Source organism: Ascaphus truei, chromosome 3, assembly GCF_040206685.1.
Source record: "Ascaphus truei isolate aAscTru1 chromosome 3, aAscTru1.hap1, whole genome shotgun sequence".
NCBI lineage: Eukaryota > Metazoa > Chordata > Amphibia > Anura > Ascaphidae > Ascaphus > Ascaphus truei.
Window position 1 is genome coordinate 405181962 of NC_134485.1, and position 25472 is coordinate 405207433.

The following is a 25472-nucleotide window of genomic DNA, read 5'->3' on the forward strand; positions in this document are numbered from 1 at the left end:
CCCGCTCTTCCTGGCAGTAGGGGATCGACTTCCGCTGCTCGACCGCAGAGGCGCGATCATCTCCCACTCGATGCCGCTCTGGTCGTCCGGAATCTCCTCCGTACACGTACGTGCTTCGACGCCATCTTGGGTTGGGTCCCCAATCGAGACCTCTTCCTCCACGAGGACATCCGGCAACGCCCGTCTGCTACGCGATCCAGTCTGGCCCTGGACCCGCTCTTCTTTTTCCTCCACCCCCTGGGTCTGCGACAAGCACTGTGTTAGCCTACTACCTCGCAGTGTCGGGGTGGATCGACCTCCTTCCGACCCGCTAGTCACCACGGCAGTGGGACTCCGGCGATCGGGTTGTCGCGGTACTGGAGACACTCGACTCCGTGTCTCCACACCACGTGGGATAGCATCTCGCCAAGGCGTACCACTTGCATGGGGCCCTGACAATAAGTCCTGCGCATCAGACAATCTTGCACACTCCTCGTCCGAGGACTCCAACTTACAATTCGGGCGGGGCATCCCAGTAGGAGACCACCGATGGGCTCCTCTTCGGTCACCCCTCCGATGGCTGATTTTCTCCGTTTGGAGAACCAGACCCGATTCCTGCACCGCGGGACCTGCACTCTCACTCCATAGTGCACCCGGAAGGTCCGCTGCCGACATCGGGACATTTCCTGTCGCTCCCACGGCTTGTACTGGCACAAAAGTTGTCATGGGCCACATATACTGCAGTCCACAGTGAGGACATCGAGCCTCACTGCCCACGGCTCCGCCTGGCAGTCTGCACTGCAGGCAGAGACACGCCACAGTCTCCACACGGATGATCAGGAAGCCTCCTGGAGCCGAGTAGGGATGAGTAGAGATCAAGGGACTCTGTTACAATTTCTCAGAAACTTCAGCCATATTCACCAGCGGAGGCACTCGTTTCAGAGGTCTGTACTGGTCAATGGCTCTTCGCAACTGGAGGGCAGGGGCTGGTTTGGCAACCCCTCCTCCTACTTTCTCCATCGGCATCCGGTGGAACTGCAAACCACTCCCCCTGGTTGAAACTAGGGGAATGTCTCGTAGACTTGTAGGCTGACCCAGCACAGGTACAGAGTGAGTCATAGTCCATAAGGGCGCGGCTCCAGCTTTCGCGCCAATCTCCCCAACAGGGTGGGGTTTTCTTGTTGGCGCCAATCCTGGCCAACAATTAGCAAACTGCAAAGTTGCAAGACATTCTGCAGCTGGCCCACGCGGTGTCCCGGGAACGCGGGAACCGCCATCTTGGTTTTGGTTCGTATTGTCTTTCTTCATATTTGAGGTAGCGTCTGGCTGTTTGTTTATTGGTGTATAACAAAGTCCATTTCGTTCCTCCCATCTAGCAACACTGTCGTCCTCACTAGTCTCGAGGGTACTTTCCCGAGAACATAGACAGGACAAACAAGGCGCAGCCACGGCTTTCACGCCATTCCACAACAAGCTCACAAAAGTCTCTTCTGTAGCTTGTTCTTCTTCCACGCACAGGTCATATGCGTGTCCTGGACCTTCTGCTCTTTGCAGATCCTCCATTCTGATGGTTCTCTCTGCCCGGCATCCTGGACCTTCTGCTCTTTGCAGATCCTCCATTCTGACGGTTGTTTCTCTTGTTTCTCGATCACTGTATACTGGATTATTGTACATGGAGCTCCGCTCTGCGGGGCAGCTACCACATCAGTACAATAAACATGCCTTGTGCACCACCTTGTGTACCTAACGTAGATCTGACTCGTGTTTGCACTACCTCAGGCTAGGCTCACTCTTTCTGTGTCTACTGTAACGCTTTCCTCCAGTCTGTGCTCCTTGGTCAAGTGATCTGGAATGGAGACTAGAGTACTCTGGCTCTTCCATGCAGTACTTTGGGCGTCGACCTACTGTTGGCTAGCCTAGTGTGGACCCTTCCAGAATTCCTGCCCTAAGTTACCAGTTTACCCCTTCAGGCGTCCCCCGCTAGCGCTACCTCAAGGCGACTAGGACAGCAATAGCCCCCTGCTCCAGATCTACTAACCCCTAACGGATCCCAAGGCATCTGTGCGGCCTGCAGCTCCAGCAGCTCCCCGACTACCCCTGGTTCTGTCCCACGCAGCAAAAAGTGGCAGCAGACACTCTCCCTGTTTCCTATTGTGTGCCTAGCAAAAGCCTGTCCTGTTAACAGGTCTCTCAGCAGCGCCTCCAAATGTAACGACTGGACCCCCCTTGTCAGACCCACCCAATCTCACATTGGCCCGTGTGGTCTAACCGGTCCCCATTACGTGATCGTGTATGGTGGTGAACCTGCAAGTAACAGGACTCCTGAATCTCCCGCTTGATGGTATTAGGGGATGTCATCAGGACAAGTAGCTGAGATAGTGGGTGCGAGTCCTACTTATATCATGTGCAGCACCTCCACCTCATCAGGATCTATGCTTCCGCAGGGAGATGGTCCTGGTGAGGAATACCTTCTCGGTGGTGACTGCCACTGTAGAGTAATCTCACACTCACACAGTGGGGTTTTCATTAACAAGGCCATCTTTATTGTAGTATAGGATGTAGCAGACTGCCCCATGCAGCTGCCGGCTCTAGCCGCACATCTCTTCGTGCTGTCCCTTTGCCAGGTACGCCCTCCCGTATTGAAGTGGGATTCCCTCTTCTCCTAGGGAGATCACCCCTGTGCCAGGTCCCTGGACACAGAGTGGCTTAGACAGACTTGATTGGTCAACCTGGACCGCTAGTTACTGCACTAGGGTCACAAAGTGTTCCTACAATCCCTTATGCAGGAGCATACACTTTACCAGCTACTTCACACAACTGCTGGTCAACACAACACTAACTGACCGTGTTGTACCTTATATACTTCAGGAGGCAGGCGCATCTCTGATGTCACTATCCAGGGACTCAGAGCATACAGCCACTCCCCTCCATACATAGGGCACCTCACCAGGGTGTGAGGAAAAACCTCCATAACTACTGCTGGCATACCTGTACTTATCAGGACTTACTGCCAACAGAGAGGAAAGTAGTATACCATTATTATGCATGGCTATAAGTAGGAGAGGCCAGGCTATTCTGCCCCAGTAACTGGGAAGAATCAAATGTAGCAAGGCCCTCATCCTGTCATGTGGTCACAGTAGCTTACAGGCCCTGCGTGCCTGTAAGTTGCTGCAATATTGAAACACAAGGGGATGTGATCTCACCAGGTTGCTACTGTTAACCCTAGCACTGCCTGCTCTTACTAGGGCATATGCCAGGCTATGAAAATATAGCATGTGGCTACAAATGCAATGCAATACTCTCTCCCTCTCTCCCTCCCCTTCATAGCAGGATGGCTCCTCATAGGAACTCATATCTTTAGGGTGTACACCAATAATAACTATAAAAATATTCTACACAGTGTGCTCAACCTAAAACTTCAACGTGATAATTGCAATGTAAAAATAATTAAGTAGCTCTATACACACACACACATCAACTCTACACACACAACACAGCCGCTCTATACACACAACACACACAAACTGCTGCTACACACACATACAACTGCACAATACAACACACACACTGCTGCTATACCCATAAACACTGCTACTGACACACACACACAAAATAAAAAATGCAGCCACTTACTAAACTTTGCAGACTCTCCCCCCCCCCCTCCTATAAGTGCAAGCGACGGCAGCAATGCATTTGTTTTGCCGCAACGTAGCGTCACTGTCGCCGGCACTATAAGCGCAGCCTTAGAGGTTAAAAGCTACAACTGTTACTGCTTTTGAAACAATGAACAGGGCAAATTTTGGCACTGTGAACGCTACTAATATATGTCAGTTCACACACAAAGTGGATATTTGTTACTCCAACTGCCTGATACAAATTGGTAACCAAAGTATCTTCCACACACATTGTGGAGTTATATTGACTGACAGAAAACTCGGTCCTTTTCCACCTATTGGGTGGAGTTGCGTCACTTATCCAGCATTTATCATCCAAGATACACCACCGATTTTGGCCACAAGTCAGGTCATATGTTAGTTAGAAGTTCGTCTCTTTTTGTACACTTTATTTTAATTTGAATTACTATTAAAAATTAATTTAAATTATAATAATTTAACTCACTTAAGGTTACAGGGTGCTTTCCAAGCCGAGTTCTTTGTCTTTCCTAGACTACAAGTACATTTCTCACCATAGCACCGTAACCACTATACGACTTTGATCCTATAGGGCAATCAGCTGAGCAGGGGTATTATCTTCCCTAACCTCCCTCCCTCCCCCCCCCCCCTCTTACCCACCAGGTGTATCCCGGGGGCTTAGTTCTAAAGTATTATTTTTCTAAATCAGAATAACTGCCATTTTTAAGATGATCCCACAAAAATAGTTTTAAAATGTGTATTACTACAAATATTTACACTTCTCCTGGATATTACAATGATGTGTGTATGTGATGAGATATATATTTTTATTTAAAAAAAAAGGGAAATTTAAGGTGATCTAAAGAAAAAGAACACTGGTTATCATTTCTTTCTCTCCAACCCTCATACTTTGATTGTCATATTGAGCTCTTTTGGGCTTCCTGTTTTCTCTACTTTACGTTCTCTGTTGGTTTTCACAAATAGACTACTTGCAGCACCTATAGCGATAGCCAATATTTATACCTAGTCTTTACTAAAAAATGTTCCGACTTCTCTACCTCCCCTTATCTGCTTTTAGACCATAACCTAATTCTAGATGCGGTTTCCAACTCATCTTCCACTACACCTCCTGTCTCCCCTCAGTATTCCAATGCCTTGTCAGCCATGAATCATCAAGCTCTGGTCCATCAGCTCTAAACTCTGTTCTCTATCCTCCATGGACCCTCACAATCTTGTCACCGCCTACAACTCTATCCTTTCCAAGTTCCTAGACCAGCATGCTCCGCCTCTTCTATGACCCTCTCACTGCTCCAACCTTCAACCCTGGCGCAATACTCAGACATGCTTTCAAAGGCTGCGCTGCTCATAATTTTAACCTACAGTAAATCACGTCCCAATGTGCCCTTTTCTATCACAGTCAGTAACATTACAGTTCCACAAGTCTGTTTAGATTTCATATTTCCCTTTTCTCTTTCATTCTCCCCTCACATTAATGCTATTGCTAAAATCTTGCCTTCTCTTTATCCATAGCATTGCTAAAATCAAACCTTTTCTCTGTTTCTCTAATAGGAAAATGTTATTGTATGTCCTAATTCTCTCCTGCTTTGACTACTGCACCTTCATGAATGGCAGCTTTCTTCCCTTTAATTCATTCAGAATGCCGAGAGGATAACCTCGCTCTCCCATTGGTCAGTCTCTGCTAATTTCCTCCTGAAAACTCTGTTGGCTCCACCACTATAAAAAATGTATTTTCTTCCTCAAGGCTCTGCACTCCTCTGACCCTCCTTATAGCTCAACCCTAATCTCTCACTATAGGCATACTTACTCCCTATGTCCTGCTCAGGTCTGTCTTCTGTCTACCCCCTGTATCACTACAGCTCCCCGTCTGCCTACAAACCTTCTCACTAGCTGCACTCCACCCCCTTTATCACCAAATCTCCCCGTCTGCCTACAAACATTCTCACATGCTGCACTCTACCCCCTGTATCACCTTAGCTCCCTGCCTACAAACCTTCTCATACTGCACTCTACCCACTTTATCACCACAGCTCCCCGCCTGCCTACAAACCTTCTCACTAGCTGCACTCTACCCCTGTATCACCACAGCTCCCCGCCTGCCTACAAACCTTCTCACATACTGCTCTCTATCCCCTGTATCACCACAGCTCCCCGTCTGCCTACAAACCTTCTCACATACTGCACTCTATCCCCTGTATCACCACAGCTCCTGTCTGCCTACAAACCTTCTCACATGCTGCACTCTACCCCCTGTATCACCACATCTCCCCGGCTGCCTACAAACCTTCTCACATACTGCACTCTATCCCCTGTATCACCACAGCTCCCCGTCTGCCTACAAACCTTCTCACATACTGCACTCTATCCCCTGTATCACCACAGCTCCTGTCTGCCTACAAACCTTCTCACATGCTGCACTCTACCCCCTGTATCACCACATCTCCCCGGCTGCCTACAAACCTTCTCACATACTGCACTCTATCCCCTGTATCACCACAGCTCCCCGCCTGCCTACAAACCTTCTCATGCTGCACTCTACCCCCTGTATCACCACAGCTCCCCGCCTGCCTACAAACCTTCTCACATGCTGCATTCTACCCCCTGTATCACCCCAGCTCCCCGTCTGCCTACGGTACAAACCTTCTCACTAGCTGCACTCTATCCCCTGTATCACCTTAGCTCCCTGCCTACAAACCTTCTCACATGCTGCATTCTACCCACTGTATCACCAAAGCTCCCCGCCAGCCTACAACCCTTCTCACTAGCTGCACTCTATCCCCTGTATCACCACATATCCCCATCTGCCTACAAACCTTCTCACATCCTGCACTCTACCCCCTGTATCACCACAGCTCCCCGCCTGCCTACAAACCTTCTCACATGCTGCACTCTACCCCCTGTATCACCACAGCTCCCCGTCTGCCTACAAACCTTCTAATGCTGCACTCTACCCCCTGTATCACCAAAGCTCCCCGCCAGCCTACAACCCTTCTCACATACTGCACTCTATCCCCTGTATCACCACAGCTCCCCGCCTGCCTACAAACCTTTTCACATGCTGCATTCTACCCCCTGTATCACCACAGCTCCCCGCCTGCCTACAAACCTTCTCACATGCTGCATTCTACCCCCTGTATCACCACAGCTCCCCGCCTGCCTACAAACCTTCTCACATGTTGCACTCTATCCCCTGTATCACCACAGCTCCCCGCCTGCCTACAAACCTTCTCACATACTGCATTCTACCCCCTGTATCACCACAGCTCCCCGCCTGCCTAGAAACCTTCTCACATGCTGCATTCTACCCCCTGTATCACCACAGCTCCCCGCCTGCCTACAAACCTTCTCATGCTGCACTCTACCAGCTGTATCACCACAGCTCCCCGTCTGCCTACAAACCTTCTCACATGCTGCACTCTACCCCCTGTATCACTACAGCTCCCCGCCTGCCTATAAACCTTCTCACATACTGCACTCTATCCCCTGTATCACCACAGCTCCCGTCTGCCTACAAACATTCTCACTAGCTGCATTCTACACCTGTATCACCACAGCTCCCCGCCTGCCTACAAACCTTCTCACAAGCTGCACTCTACCACCTGTATCACCACAGCTCCCCGCCTGCCTATAAACCTTCTCACATACTGCACTCTATCCCCTGTATCACCACAGCTCCCCGTCTGCCTACAAACCTTCTCACATACTGCACTCTATCCCCTGTATCACCACAGCTCCCGTCTGCCTACAAACCTTCTCACATGCTGCATTCAACCCCCTGTATCACCACAGCTCCCCGCCTGCCTACAAACCTTCTCACATGCTGCATTCTACCCCCTGTATCACCACAGCTCCCCGCCTGCCTACAAACCTTCTCATACTGCACTCTACCCACTGTATCACCACAGCTCCCCGCCTGCCTACAAACCTTCTCACTAGCTGCACTCTACCCCTGTATCACCACAGCTCCCCGCCTGCCTACAAACCTTCTCACATACTGCTCTCTATCCCCTGTATCACCACAGCTCCCCGTCTGCCTACAAACCTTCTCACATACTGCACTCTATCCCCTGTATCACCACAGCTCCTGTCTGCCTACAAACCTTCTCACGTGCTGCACTCTACCCCCTGTATCACCACATCTCCCCGCCTGCCTACAAACCTTCTCACATACTGCACTCTATCCCCTGTATCACCACAGCTCCCCGTCTGCCTACAAACCTTCTCACATACTGCACTCTATCCCCTGTATCACCACAGCTTCCCGCCTGCCTACAAACCTTTTCACATGCTGCATTCTACCCCCTGTATCACCACAGCTCCCCGCCTGCCTACAAACCTTCTCATGCTGCACTCTACCCCCTGTATCACCACAGCTCCCCGCCTGCCTACAAACCTTCTCACATGCTGCATTCTACCCACTGTATCACCAAAGCTCCCCGTCTGCCTACGGTACAAACCTTCTCACTAGCTGCACTCTATCCCCTGTATCACCTTAGCTCCCTGCCTACAAACCTTCTCACATGCTGCATTCTACCCACTGTATCACCAAAGCTCCCCGCCAGCCTACAACCCTTCTCACTAGCTGCACTCTATCCCCTGTATAACCACATATCCCCATCTGCCTACAAACCTTCTCACATCCTGCACTCTACCCCCTGTATCACCACAGCTCCCCGCCTGCCTACAAACCTTCTCACATGCTGCACTCTACCCCCTGTATCACCACAGCTCCCCGTCTGCCTACAAACCTTCTAATGCTGCACTCTACCCCCTGTATCACCAAAGCTCCCCGCCAGCCTACAACCCTTCTCACATGCTGCATTCTACCCCCTGTATCACCACAGCTCCCCGCCTGCCTACAAACCTTCTCACATGTTGCACTCTATCCCCTGTATCACCACAGCTCCCCGCCTGCCTACAAACGTTCTCACATGCTGCATTCTACCCCCTGTATCACCACAGCTCTCCGCCTGCCTAGAAACTTTCTCACATGCTGCATTCTACCCCCTGTATCACCACAGCTCCCCGCCTGCCTACAAACCTTCTCATGCTGCACTCTACCAGCTGTATCACCACAGCTCCCCGTCTGCCTACAAACCTTCTCACATGCTGCACTCTACCCCCTGTATCACTACAGCTCCCCGCCTGCCTATAAACCTTCTCACATACTGCACTCTATCCCCTGTATCACCACAGCTCCCCATCTGTCTACAAACCTTCTCACATACTGCACTCTATCCCCTGTATCACCACAGCTCCCGTCTGCCTACAAACATTCTCACTAGCTGCAATCTACACCTGTATCACCACAGCTCCCCGCCTGCCTACAAACCTTCTCACAAGCTGCACTCTACCACCTGTATCACCACAGCTCCCCACCTGCCTACAAACCTTCTCACATACTGCACTCTATCCCCTGTATCACCACAGCTCCCCTTCTGCCTACAAACCTTCTCACGTACTGCACTCTATCCCCTGTATCACCACAGCTCCCGTCTGCCTACAAACCTTCTCACATGCTGCATTCAACCTCCTGTATCACCACAGCTCCCCGCCTGCCTACAAACCTTCTCACATGCTGCATTCTACCCCCTGTATCACCACAGCTCCCCGCCTGCCTACAAACCTTCTCATGCTGCACTCTACCCCCTGTATCACCACAGCTCTCCGCCTGCCTTCAAACCTTCTCATGCTGCACTCTACCCCCTGTATCACCACAGCTCTCCGCCTGCCTACAAACCTTCTCACATGCTGCACTCTACCCCCTGTATCACCACAGCTCCTGCCTGCCTACAAACCTTCTCACATGCTGCACTCTACCCCCTGTATCACCACAGCTCCTGCCTGCCTACAAACCTTCTCACATGCTGCATTCTACCTCTGGTACTCCCTCGCTCTCAATATCTTTCCTTTATCATTTTTTTAATCAATCTGAAAACTCACCTGTTCAATCATTTATTCACTAAACAGGAGTTTGCTTTTACACACTCTGGCCAATGCACTTAAATGTTCTCCTACTGTTTATCTTTGTCTCCCTACAGGCTGATTAGAGTGTAAGCTCTTTGGAGAACGTAATCTTCCCATGTTAAATGTATGTCTCAATGCTTTTTATACAGGAGCAAAAAGAAAAATGTGGGAAAAAATCTCAGGGAGGAAAGACTGTGCCGCCAGCACAGAGAGACTATAGAAATAGGACTAAATATCCCAGAAGGTGTAACAGTCTTACCCCGTACCACAGAAGAAGAGCAGCACTAACAAAGTTGCTTGCAAAAAGGGATGCAATTTATTTAACAGGAACAGAACTGAGACAACACTTGAAGAACTCAGGTCCAACACTTGAAGAATGGTCCATGCTGGATCCAAGACGTCGCTGTTGTCCCTGTTCTATTCCTGTTAAATAAACTGGGTACCTTTTTGCAAGCAACTTTGTGCGGAATGTGACATTTGGTCACGGACGTTTCACCGCAACTCACCCCCTCCGCTGCAGCCGATCCACTCCTGGAATCCCTGCTGCCGGCCGCTTCTAAGGGACGTTTCATTACTGTTTAGGGTAGGGGGTAGTTTAAGGGTTTGAGCGGTTACGGTAGGGGGTTAATTTAAGGGGTTTTAGGAAAGGGATTAGTGTAAGGGATTTTAGAGTAAGGCACCTTAGTGGCGAAGTGGCCAGTGAGTTGTGGCAAGGTGCCGGTGAAACGATTGTGACCAAATGTCCTACAGGTAAATACTGCTATACCCTTTGTTGGGATATATTTCCTATTTCAATGCTTTTTATACCATTTGTATTATTTCATTCCCTGTATTATAATTACAACTATGTGCCAGGTTGGTGCTATAAAAATTACATTCAGCTGTGGCAAGGGTTATTGCACGCGCTCATAATGCAGAGTATCGCATTATAACACAGAATATCTCAGATTTTCCAAAGGACTCAATGGCAGTGTTCATGCAGAAACAGACAATCATACCAGCAGGTGCAATAATCCCTGCTACATCTGCACTATAATGTATATGTACTGTAGCATCCAATATACCCATAGGCAAAGACTTTGCCATCTGCCGGGCACACGCTGAACTGGAGCCACACAAATCATTATTCAGTCTGATAACTAAATGCATGAGGGACAACTTGTCACGAGTTAGAGTGAATGTAGATGGAATATGTCACCTGAGAAACGCGAGACATTACCGCGCTAATGTCCCGTGATGTGGTAGAGAACAGACAGTTGCACCTGTATGCATTTGTACTGTAACACAGGGGTGCTCAACTTCAATCCTCAACCCCCCCCAACAGGTCAAGTTTTCAGGATATCCCTGCTTCATCACAGGTGTCTCAATCAGTACCTGCTCCAGCACAGGTGTCTCAATCAGAGGCTCAGTCAAAGACTTTGACAGTCACCTGTGCTGAAACTGGGATATCCTAAAAAACCTGACCAATTGAGCGGAGGCTTGAGGACTGGACTGGAGACCCCCTACTCCTACTGTAACAGACAGGCGACACTGAACATCTGCCCCTCCACCCATTTGGAATGTCTTCTGTGAATCGCCTTCCACAAAAATGAAGAAAGTTCCAGTTTAGCCATAGCTGTCTTTTAACTAATTTCATTTATGCCTGTACGCTTAATTGGTTTCCTAGTCCTGTATTATTTATTTAATTTGGGTATTTTACAATAGAAAAGTAAACTTAATGTTTCAGACTATTCTGTTGGTATCTGTGCTAAACGTCCACTATTGTGATGTCATCTTTTAATTTTAACGTGTTGAAAACAATATTAGAGGCGTTAGGAAAAGATTACACAGGTGTTGTAGGACTATAATTGCCAGGTGTTATTAATGCTGTAGCATTCCACTCATACTTCCACTAGGAAATAAAGAAAATATACAATGTGTTATAAAGGCATTAGAATTATTCACAAACCGCTAATCCAATGCTGTCTAATATTTAGGTCAGCAATCTCACACAACTCTCGTGTGTGTAAATTGAATTTTTAATGTAATTATAACTAAATTCCAAAGATTATCAATTTGAAAAGGCCACTGTTTTAATTTCTTGAAGAGTGGAGATCAAACTGAAACGATATAAATAATGTATTGCTTTATATGACATTTTAACTGGCTGCTATTCTTCATGATTATCGGTTAACATTCTTTGGAAATGAAAGGGAGGGAGACGGGGAATTAATAATATATAAATAAATATATTTGACCCGATGAAAATGTAGCTCAATTTTAATTCTCAAAGGGGAGTATTTATCGCAGGGTTGAATACAATGGTGGATTTCCCATTTGGCCCGGGCCTAGCGTGGCAGAATTTGGGGGCGGTATGCGCGATCAGCGCTAGTCAGCCCCTTGCGCCTATGCGGTCGCAAGCACCAATCGTGCATGCGCTCCTGGCAAGCAATGATCCCATGCGAGCGGCCGGCAATGTGATGTCACACAGCGTCGCTTTGCTATGGCAACGGGGCGGTGCTGGAGGAGGAGGGCATCACCATGTAAGTACCTAAGGGGAGCATTTTTTAATATCCAACACTGATTGCATACCATTTAGAAATGGGCACATTTTTTTAAATTCAAATTTACATTTTAAGCTGCAGAATTCGACAAATCAGTCTCAAAAATGTAAATGCGACGTGTTTTTCATATCACTGAAAATCCAAGCAACGGATTACAAAGCTGTGGTTGGATTGTTAAAAATCTGCACTCAGATTTATATCAAATACCTGACATGGGAGAGGGGGGGGGAGAGAGAGGGAGACTTTCAATTTAGTAGTAACTACATAACAACCTATTCAAATAAATGTAAAGTAAGGTGTCTTCCCGTGCCAGAAAGTGTGTCATGGCAGAAGACGGCTTATTAGATATGCTTTTCTATTCATGAAGAAGGTAAAGTGCTTTGTACATGTATAATCGATCAATGAGAAGTACAGCTGAAAACTAAGTATACTGTGACAGTAATATTAGCCATTAATGGGTTTTGCTCACACTGTTAGAGCTGTTGCCTAGAAAAGTACAGTAGTGTTTGTGGTTCTAGTCCAGCTTGGTCTGACACTAATACACTATTCCAATCATTAGGTCAGTGCCTTAGGCTTACTAACTCTATATAGGTGATATGGAAACCCTTTTAGGAAGCGTGGGATGGGACTCATTTCAATATACTTTCATAGGTATTAGTACACCTGCATATAGCTAAGAAAAACAATGGATGACACTCTCTCATAATAATAAAGTGATTACTTAAATATCTATTGTGTACATAAGGTCTATAGCAACCAAGTGAAAATGTGACCTACACCTCTATTACAATTAAGGTGATATAGTGAATAAAAAGTGCATAAAATAAGAGGTAGAAACCTACACTCAAATATTAAAAGTACACCTCCCAGTGTACCTCAGGCGTGCTCCTTTATCAGCACAGGCATGCATCCCTAATGTATTTGGAGGTTTGAGGGTGTATATATACAACTGGAGATGCTACTAAATTAAAAGTCCCTCTTCCCCACTCTCTCTTCCCCTCTCTCCCTCCCTCTCCTCGAACCCCCCCCCCCCCTCTCTCTCCTTGTCACCCCTCTCCCCCCTTTATCTCTCCTTAAATGTGAGTGCAAATTTTTTATCCATTGCTCGAATTTCGGATTCAATCTGGAAAAATATACCGGACTTTATCCAATATTGGATTAATCCGCTCAACGGACCCCAGCTTCCAGAGATACTTACCTCCGAAGGGGGTGCAGGTATCGCTCTGCAGTTTTCTGCAGTTTAAAGCTCCCGCGCCAGATGGGCAAATAGGAAGCCGCACCATGTGACGTCGCGGCTTCCCATTGACCAGCAGGGCCCAGGAGTTTTGAAAACCAGCCATAACATGAACCTTGAAGTGGCTACCGACACCCACAGCAGGGGGCCCACCGAGCGGAAATGAATGGGGTTCAAACCTATATTAAAAAAAAGGAAAAAATGAAGAAGAAAAAAAAGATATATACAGATGTAGCAGGCGTTATTGCATCCATTCGCGTGAGCCAGTGTGTGCAGTAGTGTGTTAGCCCCTCCCTCTTTTCAGGCACAGATAATGCCATTGCCAAAGCTGCAGACTCTGCGTGTGCAGCTGCAACGCGCCCATGGCAGCATTACTGTGGAATTGTTTCCTAGTGGGTGGATAATTTTATTTTCTCTGCAATGTATATCTTCTTTAACTGTGCATGCAATGTATTGTATATAATGTATACCCTGTTCATTTATGTAACTGTATTTGTAACCATGTATTTTGTCATTTTAACTCCTATGCCCTGGACATACTTGAAAACGAGAGGTAACTCTCAATGTATTCTTCCTGGTAAAACATTTTATAAATAAATTACTGTACGAGTGTTTTGGGAAGTATATAAAGAAAACAATCTTTACTAAAATAGGACTTTGGTCCATAGATCTCAAGAAGTTTAGGGAGAACCTGGAGAGTGTGCATTTTATAATGTGATGTGTCAAATTTTACATTTGGGCTGTCAGTTCTTCTGACCTTATTCTACAACAACAAAAAATAACTTCCACATCTGAGACAGCACAAACCTTTCAAATCAAATATGCACACGTCAATTCTCCGAGTTAGTTGAGAAGTTTCTTTCATACTGTATGATGCAGATGGCCTTACATGCATCCTTTAATTATATATACTGTATATATAAATAAATATATTTATATATATATATATATATATAATATATATATATATATATATATATACACACATTATATATATATATATATATATATATATATATATATATATATATATATATACATACATATATATATATATACATGTAGAGGTATCAGTACCGTGTTAGCCGAGCTTCAATAATCAAAAAATAAATAGATGATACCGTTCTGTGGCTAACGAAATGCTTTCATTTGTGCGAGCTTTCGAGATACACTGATCTCTTCTTACGGCGATGTTACAATGAATGAATAACACTGTGTGTGTATATATATATATATATTTTTTATTTTTTTTCAAACCTTTAATGAAACAGCTTTTAAAGAGGAGCAAATTATTTGTTCTTGAAAGCTGGTGTACTACATCATCTGTGTCTAATGCTTTTATTAACCCAACAAAAGGTATTATAGACATCAAAGAATACACTCTAATTCAAAAGAGACTCGAAAAGGACTTGAGCGTTCTATGAATGACTAGTAGGAAATGAAACAGGATAACGATCCGTTGCCCTTAAGCGAATGATGCATTAGTGAGAGGAGGAGAGGGAATTAGTCACCGTTTGTGATACAAACTCATTGTTAAGAGGGTGTTGCCGCTTTAAGAGCACCAGAAAGAAATATTGCAGTGTCTGGAATAAATATTAGAAGAGAAAAAATGGATGCCCTATTCATTCCCCACATGCAAAATTCATTCAATTTTGTCAAATATTTAGTAGAGAAACATCAAAGCCAGACAGAAATATAAGTAAAGTACTGGCCATGTTTTCATCTCTCACGTTAATGCTCTGACAGAGCTTCCCAGTCTAATTCTTTAACAATAAAATGCTGGAAGGAAGGGAGAAAAAAAAAACAAGTAACTTTGTGCTGCTGAATTTCCCGTTAATTGAAATTACTGGGCAGAGTCTCTGCTCGTAGCCTGGGAAGAGATTTGAAGCTTTCATTCAGTGCCTTCAAGACATAGCTTTTTTTTTTGTGTGTAGTCAGAAAAGCACAGAGATCAATGCAATTTCAAACTGACGGAGAAACAGAAGCTTCTGTGCTAGCACATGCTCAGCATCGTGTGTGTATGGTTCGTGCTGAAAAGAGACGCTGACTACTGGACCATATGCTCCTTGTTTACTGCAATGTTTTTTGCATGTTACTGTGCTCTCCGGACTAACGTTAAGGTAAGACGAGACGAGATATCTTCCTGGCTTCACGTACATGTAAAACCATCTGCAGAAAAATGTCTACCTTGTATAATTCAGCACTTTAGCTGGCTGAACAGATATATTATTACAGGTGGTTGTGAAGGTTCCGCATTGTTTTAGTGAAACTCTCTTGGATTTTGGAGAGGGACGATTGACCTTCACCTTGCTTAAACCGTCCCCGGTTATGGATTTACTTGCCAGTTGGGGAGATGAATTGATTTGAAATTGTGCAGTTTGCAGTTAGGCCATAACAAATGCTTCGGCATTTATCTGCCAGGCTTTCAAAGATGAAGTCTAAATACTGTACAGTACTTTCCTTCAATGTGTTATATATTGTGCATTTGACTTTATAGCAGGAAATGGGATTTTTAAGCTAAAATAGAATGAAAAAACGCAAGGTATATAACTTACCAGCCGCCGAATGAACCTTACCATTGTGAGCTGTGTTAACTTCTTTTCTGGTCATTAAGGGATTACAGTAAATAAACTATCACTGTCATTCCTTTTTATTCAGTCCAAAGCTGCAGTTTTAGTGCGGACATTTACTCGGTTCATTGGATCAGTAGCAGAACTTTAATGCATAATATATTTCCTTCTCAAGAAACCAAGGACAATGTTGGCTAAGGACATTGCTGACATTGAACTGAGAAGTAGCACTCGGCAGAGAATTGAGTGGGTCAGCTTTGGGATTCCACTTGAATAATTCAACTGAATTTCAAGTGGTCTCCAAAGATATGTATTAGTTGTATTAATATCCATCATATGTTTGATCGCTGGGGGCTCATTATAACAAAGGCACGGAGGTTATATTGTTTTGAACTCTTTTACACAGCGTACATTTTCCATAACTCATTTTAATAGTATTGTACCATGTTTACTGTTGCAATAAAAAGTAATGTGCAAGGGACACACATAAGGTATAGGATAGGAGAACCAAACGTGCAGGTACATATCGTAAGCTACAAGCATATACAGGTATAATAATGCATTTATTCTCAAGAACAAAGGTGCAACACTTCGGAACAGAAAATGATTGTCCAGTATGCATTACCTTAGTTGAAAAAAAACTGTACTATGTGTACTGTATAAAAATGATGTTCAAAATGAATGTGTGAAAATGAGTTTCCCCCCACATATTTGAATCCCTTTGAAACATTTCACCAAGCCTCAAAGGACTAATAATGTCACAAAATTAATAAGCTTCCAGTAAAATATTGCCTGTGTGCAAAACATGGTGTGCTCCCTGTTTCGTGTCAGCATTAAACGAACCTAATGATTTTAGAGGTTTGCAAGCAAATCTATCAATTTGTGTATGCTTGACGTATATCCTGCGACCTCTGACTGAGCCGCGACTTTTTTCGCTGCTCAACGAAAGCACATTTTGCCTGGTTGGCGCAAGTTTTGCACATCTCTAATAAAAATGGATGCAGTAAATCATTACGTAAGCCATTTAATTGCAATGCCTGTCAAACCCCTGCCTCCCCGAAGCTGCGTTCTGTTTAAATCTCTTTCAAGGAGTTCTTGGAAAGTGTGTGCCTTTCCCCATATGTTAGTGAAGCGAATTTATGTTTTTTAACAATGCCAAAAGCCTTTTTGGTTTTGCATCTCACTGCTCATTGAACCCTGCCGATCATTAAATCCAACCAATGGTGTAGAAGGTGGATGTCTCCATTCTCAAAACTCATCTGCAAACGATTCAGATTAAAGTGCTACCCGTTGCTTTTTGGCTTGCTACAGTAAATTCTCTTTGTGGTTATCACGTTTTTGGGAAGGGTGTACCAGTTATATAATGCATCATGTGACATATATCCAATCCGCATCTTATTGTCTAGGAATATTTCCTTTACGACTCAAACAAAGGTGGAAAAGTTACAGAACAAGAACAAGGGAAGGAAAACCAATCAGTGAATCCTGTACATTCATTTAAATGATGTTAAGTTACAAGTGGACTCCAACCTGCGTGCTATTTTAAATGACACTGAGAATGTCCACAAAACTTTAGCCACTGAGTTTAGTATGACGTGGTATCCTAATACATTATCACTTTTTTTCATTAACTTTCTAACCACACTTTTTATCTGTGTCGTCTGGTTTAAACCATAACCTACTACTGTACATCAGGGCTGGCCAAGTCCCGTCCTCCAGGGCCCACAACAGGTCAGGTTTTAAGGGTATCTCTGCTTCAGCACAGGTGGCTCAATCAGTGGCTCGGTCAACGACTGTACATGTTTATTATCACTTGTCTGTAACATACATAACTCTGTACCCCCATTGTACCGCGCAGCGGAACATGTTGTCGCCTCACAAATAAACAATATTAATAATAATAATAAATAATATATACAAAACAAATCAGGCGCTCGCAGAACTTACCAAAAAAAAGTAAAGGGGTTATTAAAGGGTCAACGTTTCTGTTCAACCTAGAACTTTTTAAGATGAAACTAAATGTTATTGCCCTGTGTTACGTGAGTATTTTGATGTATGATATGTACTGTATAGTTTAGGTTAACATACTTTTTTGGGCAATACTGGCTTTCCGTGACTTACCACGCGGGAGCTTTCTGGGGGAAAACGTGTCCCCTTTACTGTCCCGAGCCATCTGCTTACTGCTACAGGGTATAGCAGCGATCAGATGGCTCAGGCCATTCAAATGGGCCCCTTCATTGTGGACATGAGTCCCTCTTTTAATTTTAAAGAGCTCCCGCGGCTTCCCACGTGGCTGCAGGAGAGCATGTTCAGAAAAGCAGATGTGTTTATCTAATAATAATAATAATACAATTATATGCATTTACTCCGTAATATATAAGAGAGCATGTTGACCTGGAGGGACCAAGTGTAGTCTTCAAGGGCCACCAACAGGTTTTAAGGATATCCCTGCTTCAGCACAAGTGGCTCAGTCTTTGGAAAGGATGTTGGCCAATGCTAAATCAGCCGTATTCTCCCACTGAATAACATTCATTGGTATGGATTACAGTAGCTGCATTTTCCTTGCATGTTCTCCGTCATGGATTGAGCCACATATATTGAACAAGGATATCTTAACCTGACCTGTTGGTGGCCCTTGAGCACTGAAGTTGGCCACTCCTGTACTACATGAACAATTTCAAGGTGCAAGACATTGTAGTTGCATAGTAGATGAGGTTGAAAAAAGACATCCATCCATCAAGTTCAACCTACAGTATGCTAAATTTAGATGACAGATACTTTATCCTATGTTTGCACTTACAGTATATTACAGTATATTGTACCATTTCGGCGGTTCATGGCACATTTTAGAAAGCTTTTTCATGCAGTCTACAGTGATGGTCCTGCTGTACTTCAAACACATCTGCTCATTTTTCATACATTTTTGGAAGACTTTCCTTGTCACTGGAAAAACAGAAAATGCATCTGATCTAGATAGATGGAGAAAAAACGAATAATAATAATAATAATAAATGTCATAGGAAAGTAGATATCCTGCACTTATTGAAAAGAAACCTTTTCTTTATGGACTGCACTTGTAATGCAGCACTTAAAGATTGTCGTATTTGTGTCTCATGTCACAGTCTGGTAATTTAGATGTTCAATGTTTTAATGAATAACACAACAATGAAAACTACAGGCATACCCCGCATTAACGTACGCAAAGGGTCCAGAGCGTGTATGTAAAGCGAAAATGTACTTAAAGTGAAGCGCTACCTTTTCCCACTTATCGATTCTTTAGTACAGGTAGGGAGCCGGTATTGCTGTTCAGGACGTGCTGACAGGTGCATGCGCGAGTTGCCGTTGGCCTATTGGGCGAGTGGAATGAGCGCGTCACTACTATGGCGGTCTGTAGGGCAGAATAAGTGTCCGTACTCGTGAAGCGAGCGTACGGACACAGGGGTATGGGGCTATTGAAAATATGTCCATACTCACGAGTGTACTTAAAGTAAGTGTCCTTAACCCGGTTATGCCTGTAAAACCTGCAATACTTTATTATTATTATTATTATAATTATTATTACATTTAAGTACAGTATTAAAATATTTTAAATGTGTGATAACAATATAAATCTAAGTGTTATGAGATGGTTTATCTGTAATTTTTGGAGGAAATAGAAAATTAGTAGATCTAAGGGTGAGCGGAAAACTTTTTCTATCAATATCAATTGCAATAAACCTGGTTTTGTTTTTTGTTTTCTCAACAGGTTTTTTTTTTTCAAGAGATGCCACAGATTATATTTTTACATCACAGTATATTAACAAGAACAAAACATGATACATAGACAACCTTAATAGATCTTACATTAAGATACTGTATCATGCAGTACATACAGTACATGACCGTACATGATTTTACATTACAATACAAGACAAAACGTAACTAAAAGTAGACGTATGTGGAAATGCATAGAAATATTCTTTCCAGTTCGACAGTAACTAAAATTTTGCACTATATATATATTTTTAAAATTATTATTACAATACATTATCAGTTTGCTTTCAATTTCTGCTATTTTCTTAAGCTCTTCAAGATGGCCCATTCTGTACCTTCGAAAATGTGTATTCTTTTTTGCTTTTGTTGGGTTAGTATTCCACCTACTGTAGGTTTCCCATTCCCTGAATCGTTTTTTTGAGCCCATTTCTATATCAGAATATATTTTTAACCAATGTTTTAAAATACGCTTTTTGCCGATGGTAATTATAATTATCAGTTTTGGAAGCTGACGTTTTTGTTTCTCAGCTATGATTTCGAAGTTTCCCAATAATAATCTTTCTGGCTGCATTGCTAGATGAACTTTTAAAAACGTTTCGTATAAATTGTACCACTTTGTTCCAGAAGTGTTTTATTTTCCTACATTCCTCCTAGCAGCTGTGTTTTAGACCTGCTTTTTCTGAGCCACAGTTTGGGCATACTGTACTGCCAGTTCCTCTTTACTGGCACATCTCCTTTGCCAGGGCGAGATATAGGCCCTATTAACTGAATTATCGCTCCACTTCGGGTGTTTAAACTTGCTTCCTGATGTTTAAAGATCTTATCAAATGTGGATATCTTTGGGAAATCTTTCTTCCAACTCCGGTATGTCTTTTCCCAAACTGTTTCTGCATTGACCATTAGAATTGGATTATATAAAAAATGTTGCTTACATTTTATTGAGTTAATCAAATATAGAGCTTAATCTATTGTATTATTTTCTCCTAAAATTCTAATGTTTGTGTATTACCTCATTCACATACTGTAGTGTCTAGCTTGGAGATAGGAAAATAGGTGTGAATTTGGCAAATCAAAATTTTCTTTCATCTGATCAAACGTCTTTATTACTTGCCTCAGCTCACCCAGCATATCTTTAACCTGCAGTATTCCTTTTTTCCCCCCACATTTTGAAATGTTGATTTGTCACCCCCAGCTCAAATTGTGGGTTTCCCTGGAGAGATAAGTACCTTGTATTAGTTGGATCTTTTTTCACTCTGCACCACAAATATTTCCACGCTTTGGCTGTATCTCTAAGGCCTGGGACATAGTTGGATCAGCCTTGCTGACCCGTGCTGAGGCGTGCTCACGCTCAGCACTGAGCCCCTGCAGCTGCAATGAGAGCAGCTTTAGCAGGGGCTCGCGCACGCTTCCGCAAGCGTGCGGAAGCATGTGTCTTAGGAAAATGTTAGATTTGGCGCTTGCTGGAGCGCAGGGCCGGTCACGTGAGCGGTTCGCCCAATGAGGGCGAACCAGCTCCGTGACATCACTGGCCCGCCTCCGCACGGGCAAAGTGTCTATGCCCGAGGCCTAAACATTACATTATCTTTTATTTCTGTAGGGAGGGAGGTGTTTTTCACAAGTAAAAAAAATATGTTTGGTCATTTCGGTAAAACTATTTTTTCCAAAGTACCATTTGTGTAACTCTCTTTTTTCTAGTATCCATTCCCCAACATATCGAAATAATGCTATTTTATTAAACAGTTTGACATTTGGGAATGACATTCTTCCATATTATTTAGGTAAGTTTAATGCGTCCAAATGAATCCTATGTTTTATGCCATTCCATAAGAATTTAGTGAACAGGCTATATCCTTTATATCTATTGGATATCATTAAGGGGAGCATTAGAATAGCATATATTATCTTTGAGAATATGATCCATTTTATTCTCACACTACTTCCCATGAAAGCAATGCCTTCGCCTCGTCACGATTCCAGGAGTTTCTGTATTTTTGCTATGATCGGGGAGCAGTTTAGTCCATAGATTTCTTCTTGATTTGCTGAGAAGTGCAACCCTAAATATGTTATACTTTCCTTTGCCACCTTAAAGGCAAGATTTGGTATATCTGGTGGCACTTGTCTGTTGTGCTTATTCACTTGTAATATTTCGGACTTATCAACATGTATTTTATATCCTGAGAATGTGCTATAATATTTTATAATTTAACACATTTCTTCTAAACTTTCCCCTTTGATTTGCAACAAATAAAAGCATGTCATCTGCCAAAAGTGCTCCTTCAATTTCTTCATTACCTATTTTTATTCCCCGTTTTTTTTCTGAGTTCCTTAATGTGATGGTTAATGGTTCCAGTATTATTGCAAAAAGTAATGGCGGTGCAATAAACCTGTTTATCAAGATTCATAGATTCAGTTTCTTAGTTAAAGTAGCCTCTCCTGTCTTTTTACATATTCTCACTCCCGCTTACAAGACTTCTCCCTCTCTGCAATTTCCTACCACGCACCATCAGGCTCTCTCCCAGATTTCAGACATTCAAAAATTCTCTAAAGACTCACCTTTTTAAGGAAGCCAATCTAGCTCACTCCTAACATCCACCCACACATCCTAATTTGGTACCAGCTGTGCAGCTGGATACAAATACGTGCTATCTAACACCCCCCAACATCCACACCCCCATACATTAATTGATCCAATGGAGCAGCTGGGCTATGTTCCATCCTGAGACATATTCCATCCAACAATGAGCAGCCACTTTACCTTTTGTTTCAAAATTGCCCTTTATTCCCTTTAGATTGTAAACTCTTCTGACCAGGGTCTTCTTTACCTTCTCTTATCTGTTTGTCTGTCCTTACTTGTATGTCATTCATATTACTGTATGTAATTGATGTCACTCTACACCCCTCCCCCCCCCGCCCCTGTACCACGCTCCGGAATATGTTGGTGCTTTACAAATAAAGGAATATAATATACACCTTATTGTTTCATTATATATTAAGAAGTAGAGGCAAATGATGGAAAGAAACACAAGTTATACTACGCTTCACACTTTTTGGAGCTACAGTATTATCCATTGATTAGAAAAGTGCAAAATTATCCACACAAGAGCCATATTTATTAAGCAGTGCTATGGTATTAAGCGTATTACAGCGCATTCACATCTTTGTACAGTAACATGTTCCACATTTTAAAAAGATGACCTTTCAATTTTAACTGTGCTATAGTTTAGCATCTGCTGCTTTCTCACGTATGAATTGATGAGAGTGTTTCTGGCAATGTATAGAAGCATCATTTTTGCATTTTCTTAAAGCCATATTTTTCTTCACAAAAAAAAAATACTGTAGTTTTCAAAGTGAGAAAGTTTTTCAGTACTTAGTATTTTATAACATAGCCTATGATTCAAAAGTAGCATCTTGTACATTTATAATGTAATTTTGTTTTATTAGTAAATGAATAAAAGGTTTTGTTAAACATATGTTAAATGTGTTAAAGGTTGGCAGAGATTTTAAATTAGGATGGAGGGGGAGGGACAAGAAAGAGATAATGAACTAAATAGAATATATGGGGATGGGGAAATAGCAAGGTGTCAAGGAGGTACTGTAGAATGGGGGCAAGAGGAAGTTTGGCAAGCAGGGAGACACCCATAGTAAATACAGCTAATGCTAGAAAACTTCTAAAGACTAAATGCAATTGGAGTAGAAAGGACGGAGCAGATAAGATAATAGTACAGACTGAAAAAAACCTTAAATGCATACGTTCTAATGCAAGAAGCCTGACAGATAAAATGGGTGAGCTTGAATTAATAGCTGCTGTACAGTACAAGGGAGCAGTATGATATCATATGCATTACTGAAACATGGTCGGATGAAACTCATGACTGGGCAGTTAATTTAGAGGGTGTGTCCCGTTTTTGGAAGGATTTAGCAAAAAGAAGAGGAGATGGAGTATATTTATATGTTAATCCGGATCTAAAACCTATTATAAGGAAAGATGTTTATGAAGTGTAACACATGTGTTACCAATGTGTGTGGTGCAATACCTGTGGCTCACAGGAGGTCTGAGCCTCCGCTGCAGGGAGCCTGGGGTGTATCCTGGAATGATGCTCGTAGATGCCAGCAATCAGGACGGGCTTAGAAAAGGGTAAGCAGATTTTGTCAACTAGGATTCCAAAAGAGGTTGGACTTGGGAGGCAATTTAACAATGTAAATTGTAAGGTGTCTGCATTATACAATTACACCCCTCCTCCTTTCTTTGACCTATCTTTTCTAGAAATGGAGAATCCCTGAATGGCGATATTTGCATCAAGGGTTTTAGGGGTTAGCCATGTTCTGTGAGAACGATGGCTTTGGGTTTATGCATAAGGCACCATGCCCATAGTTCAGAAAGTTTTGGCAGCAGGCTCTGGATATTTATATGGGCGACAGACCTTTTTGGAATTTGATGGGGATATTCTCAGTTGTATGGGAAAGAGTTGAATAGGGAGGGCATGGGTTAAGTTCAATATCTCCTGCTAAAGAGAGTTACAGTATGAGTAGAAATTTGAGTAGTTGTTTGCAAGTTGTAAATTTGTGATTTTACCATTAGAGTAAGCGGTGGTTGGTGTGCTGGTTTTCAGAGTCCTTCACCAACATTCAGTAGATACAGTAGTGCAAGGTTTTTGAGTAATCCAGGGTGTATAATGATTTTGGGTGTGGGCCATGAGGTAGGGAATTGTAATGGATAGAGAGAGAAACATTTCCATGAGGCCACAAAAAATAAAAAAGTTGAGATACATAGCAGGTTCATTATCACAGAGGTAAGTAATGCTGCATGAAGCTGTTGTGATCAGCCAAGTGAATGTGTGCAGAATAAACAGCAGAGGTGTGCCACTTCCTTGTCAACATGTTTTGCTGCATTGCAATGCTAGGGCCTATTCAGGGTTTGCAGAGGGAGTTTATTGGGTGGTTGAGGGGCGTGGGGGCGGGGGCGTCACTTGTGTGCAGTCTGTTGGGAGAGGCTGCAGTAAATAAGGTATACAGGGGAGGGGGGGTTAAAAGTACAGACAAACAAGCATGGGATCATAGTGTGGTCATATAAGCTCACCATTTGTTGCCTTGTGTAGAAGAGTTTGCAGAACGATGCAGTCCCCAGTCAACCTCTAGTCAATCTATAGTCTACTATATATTCTAACTTAAAGATGATCACTTAAGATGCATAATTTTAGATGCAAATGCTACCCTGCAAATGCTTTCCCTTAAAATGGTATTACATTTATACATCTAAGCAGTCACATGATCCTCCCCCAATAAATTAGCAGTGGAGGTAAAAATACAACGAATATGTTTGTAGGGATATGCTATAAACAACAAATATCTGAGATTGAGGAAGCCAAAATTCTTTAGCAAATGGAGAAGCCATCAAAACAAGGTCATGTTTGTATATTGGGTGATTTTAATTATCCAGACATAGACTGGGGCAATAAGATCAGCATTGCAACGGAAGGAAACAGGTTTTTGGGGGTGTTTAAAGACAATTACACAACACAAATTATTGAGTAACCAACAAGGAGAGGGGCAATACTGGATTTGGTAATATCAAACAATGTAGACGTAATACCCAAATGTTCTCGGACTTAAATATTTCTTAACAATGATCAGCAATAAATGATCAAAAACCATATTACTTGGGTTCAACAAAGACTTTAAACTTCATTAAGGCAGATTTTAATAAATTGAGGACTAATCTACAAGGAATAAATTGGGATAATGTTTTTTCAGGGAAAAATGTGGAAGATAAATGGGC

The 25472-nt window shown here is 43.2% G+C and overlaps 1 protein-coding gene across 8 annotated transcripts in view; it reads left to right on the plus strand.

Annotated features, from left to right (window-relative positions):
• The window catches only part of DLG2 (discs large MAGUK scaffold protein 2), a 1892764-nt gene that overhangs the window by 497037 nt on the left and 1370255 nt on the right, over positions 1 to 25472 (plus strand). The window contains exon 1 of one of the 8 annotated variants that reach the window (XM_075592572.1): positions 15282 to 15493. The exons of the other annotated variants lie outside the window; for them this stretch is intronic. Within the exon in view, the coding sequence (XP_075448687.1) occupies positions 15374 to 15493 (120 nt within the window). The 5' untranslated portion in view covers positions 15282 to 15373. Of the gene's footprint in view, positions 1 to 15281; positions 15494 to 25472 lie in introns of those variants that run through there. 8 annotated transcript variants of the gene reach the window in all.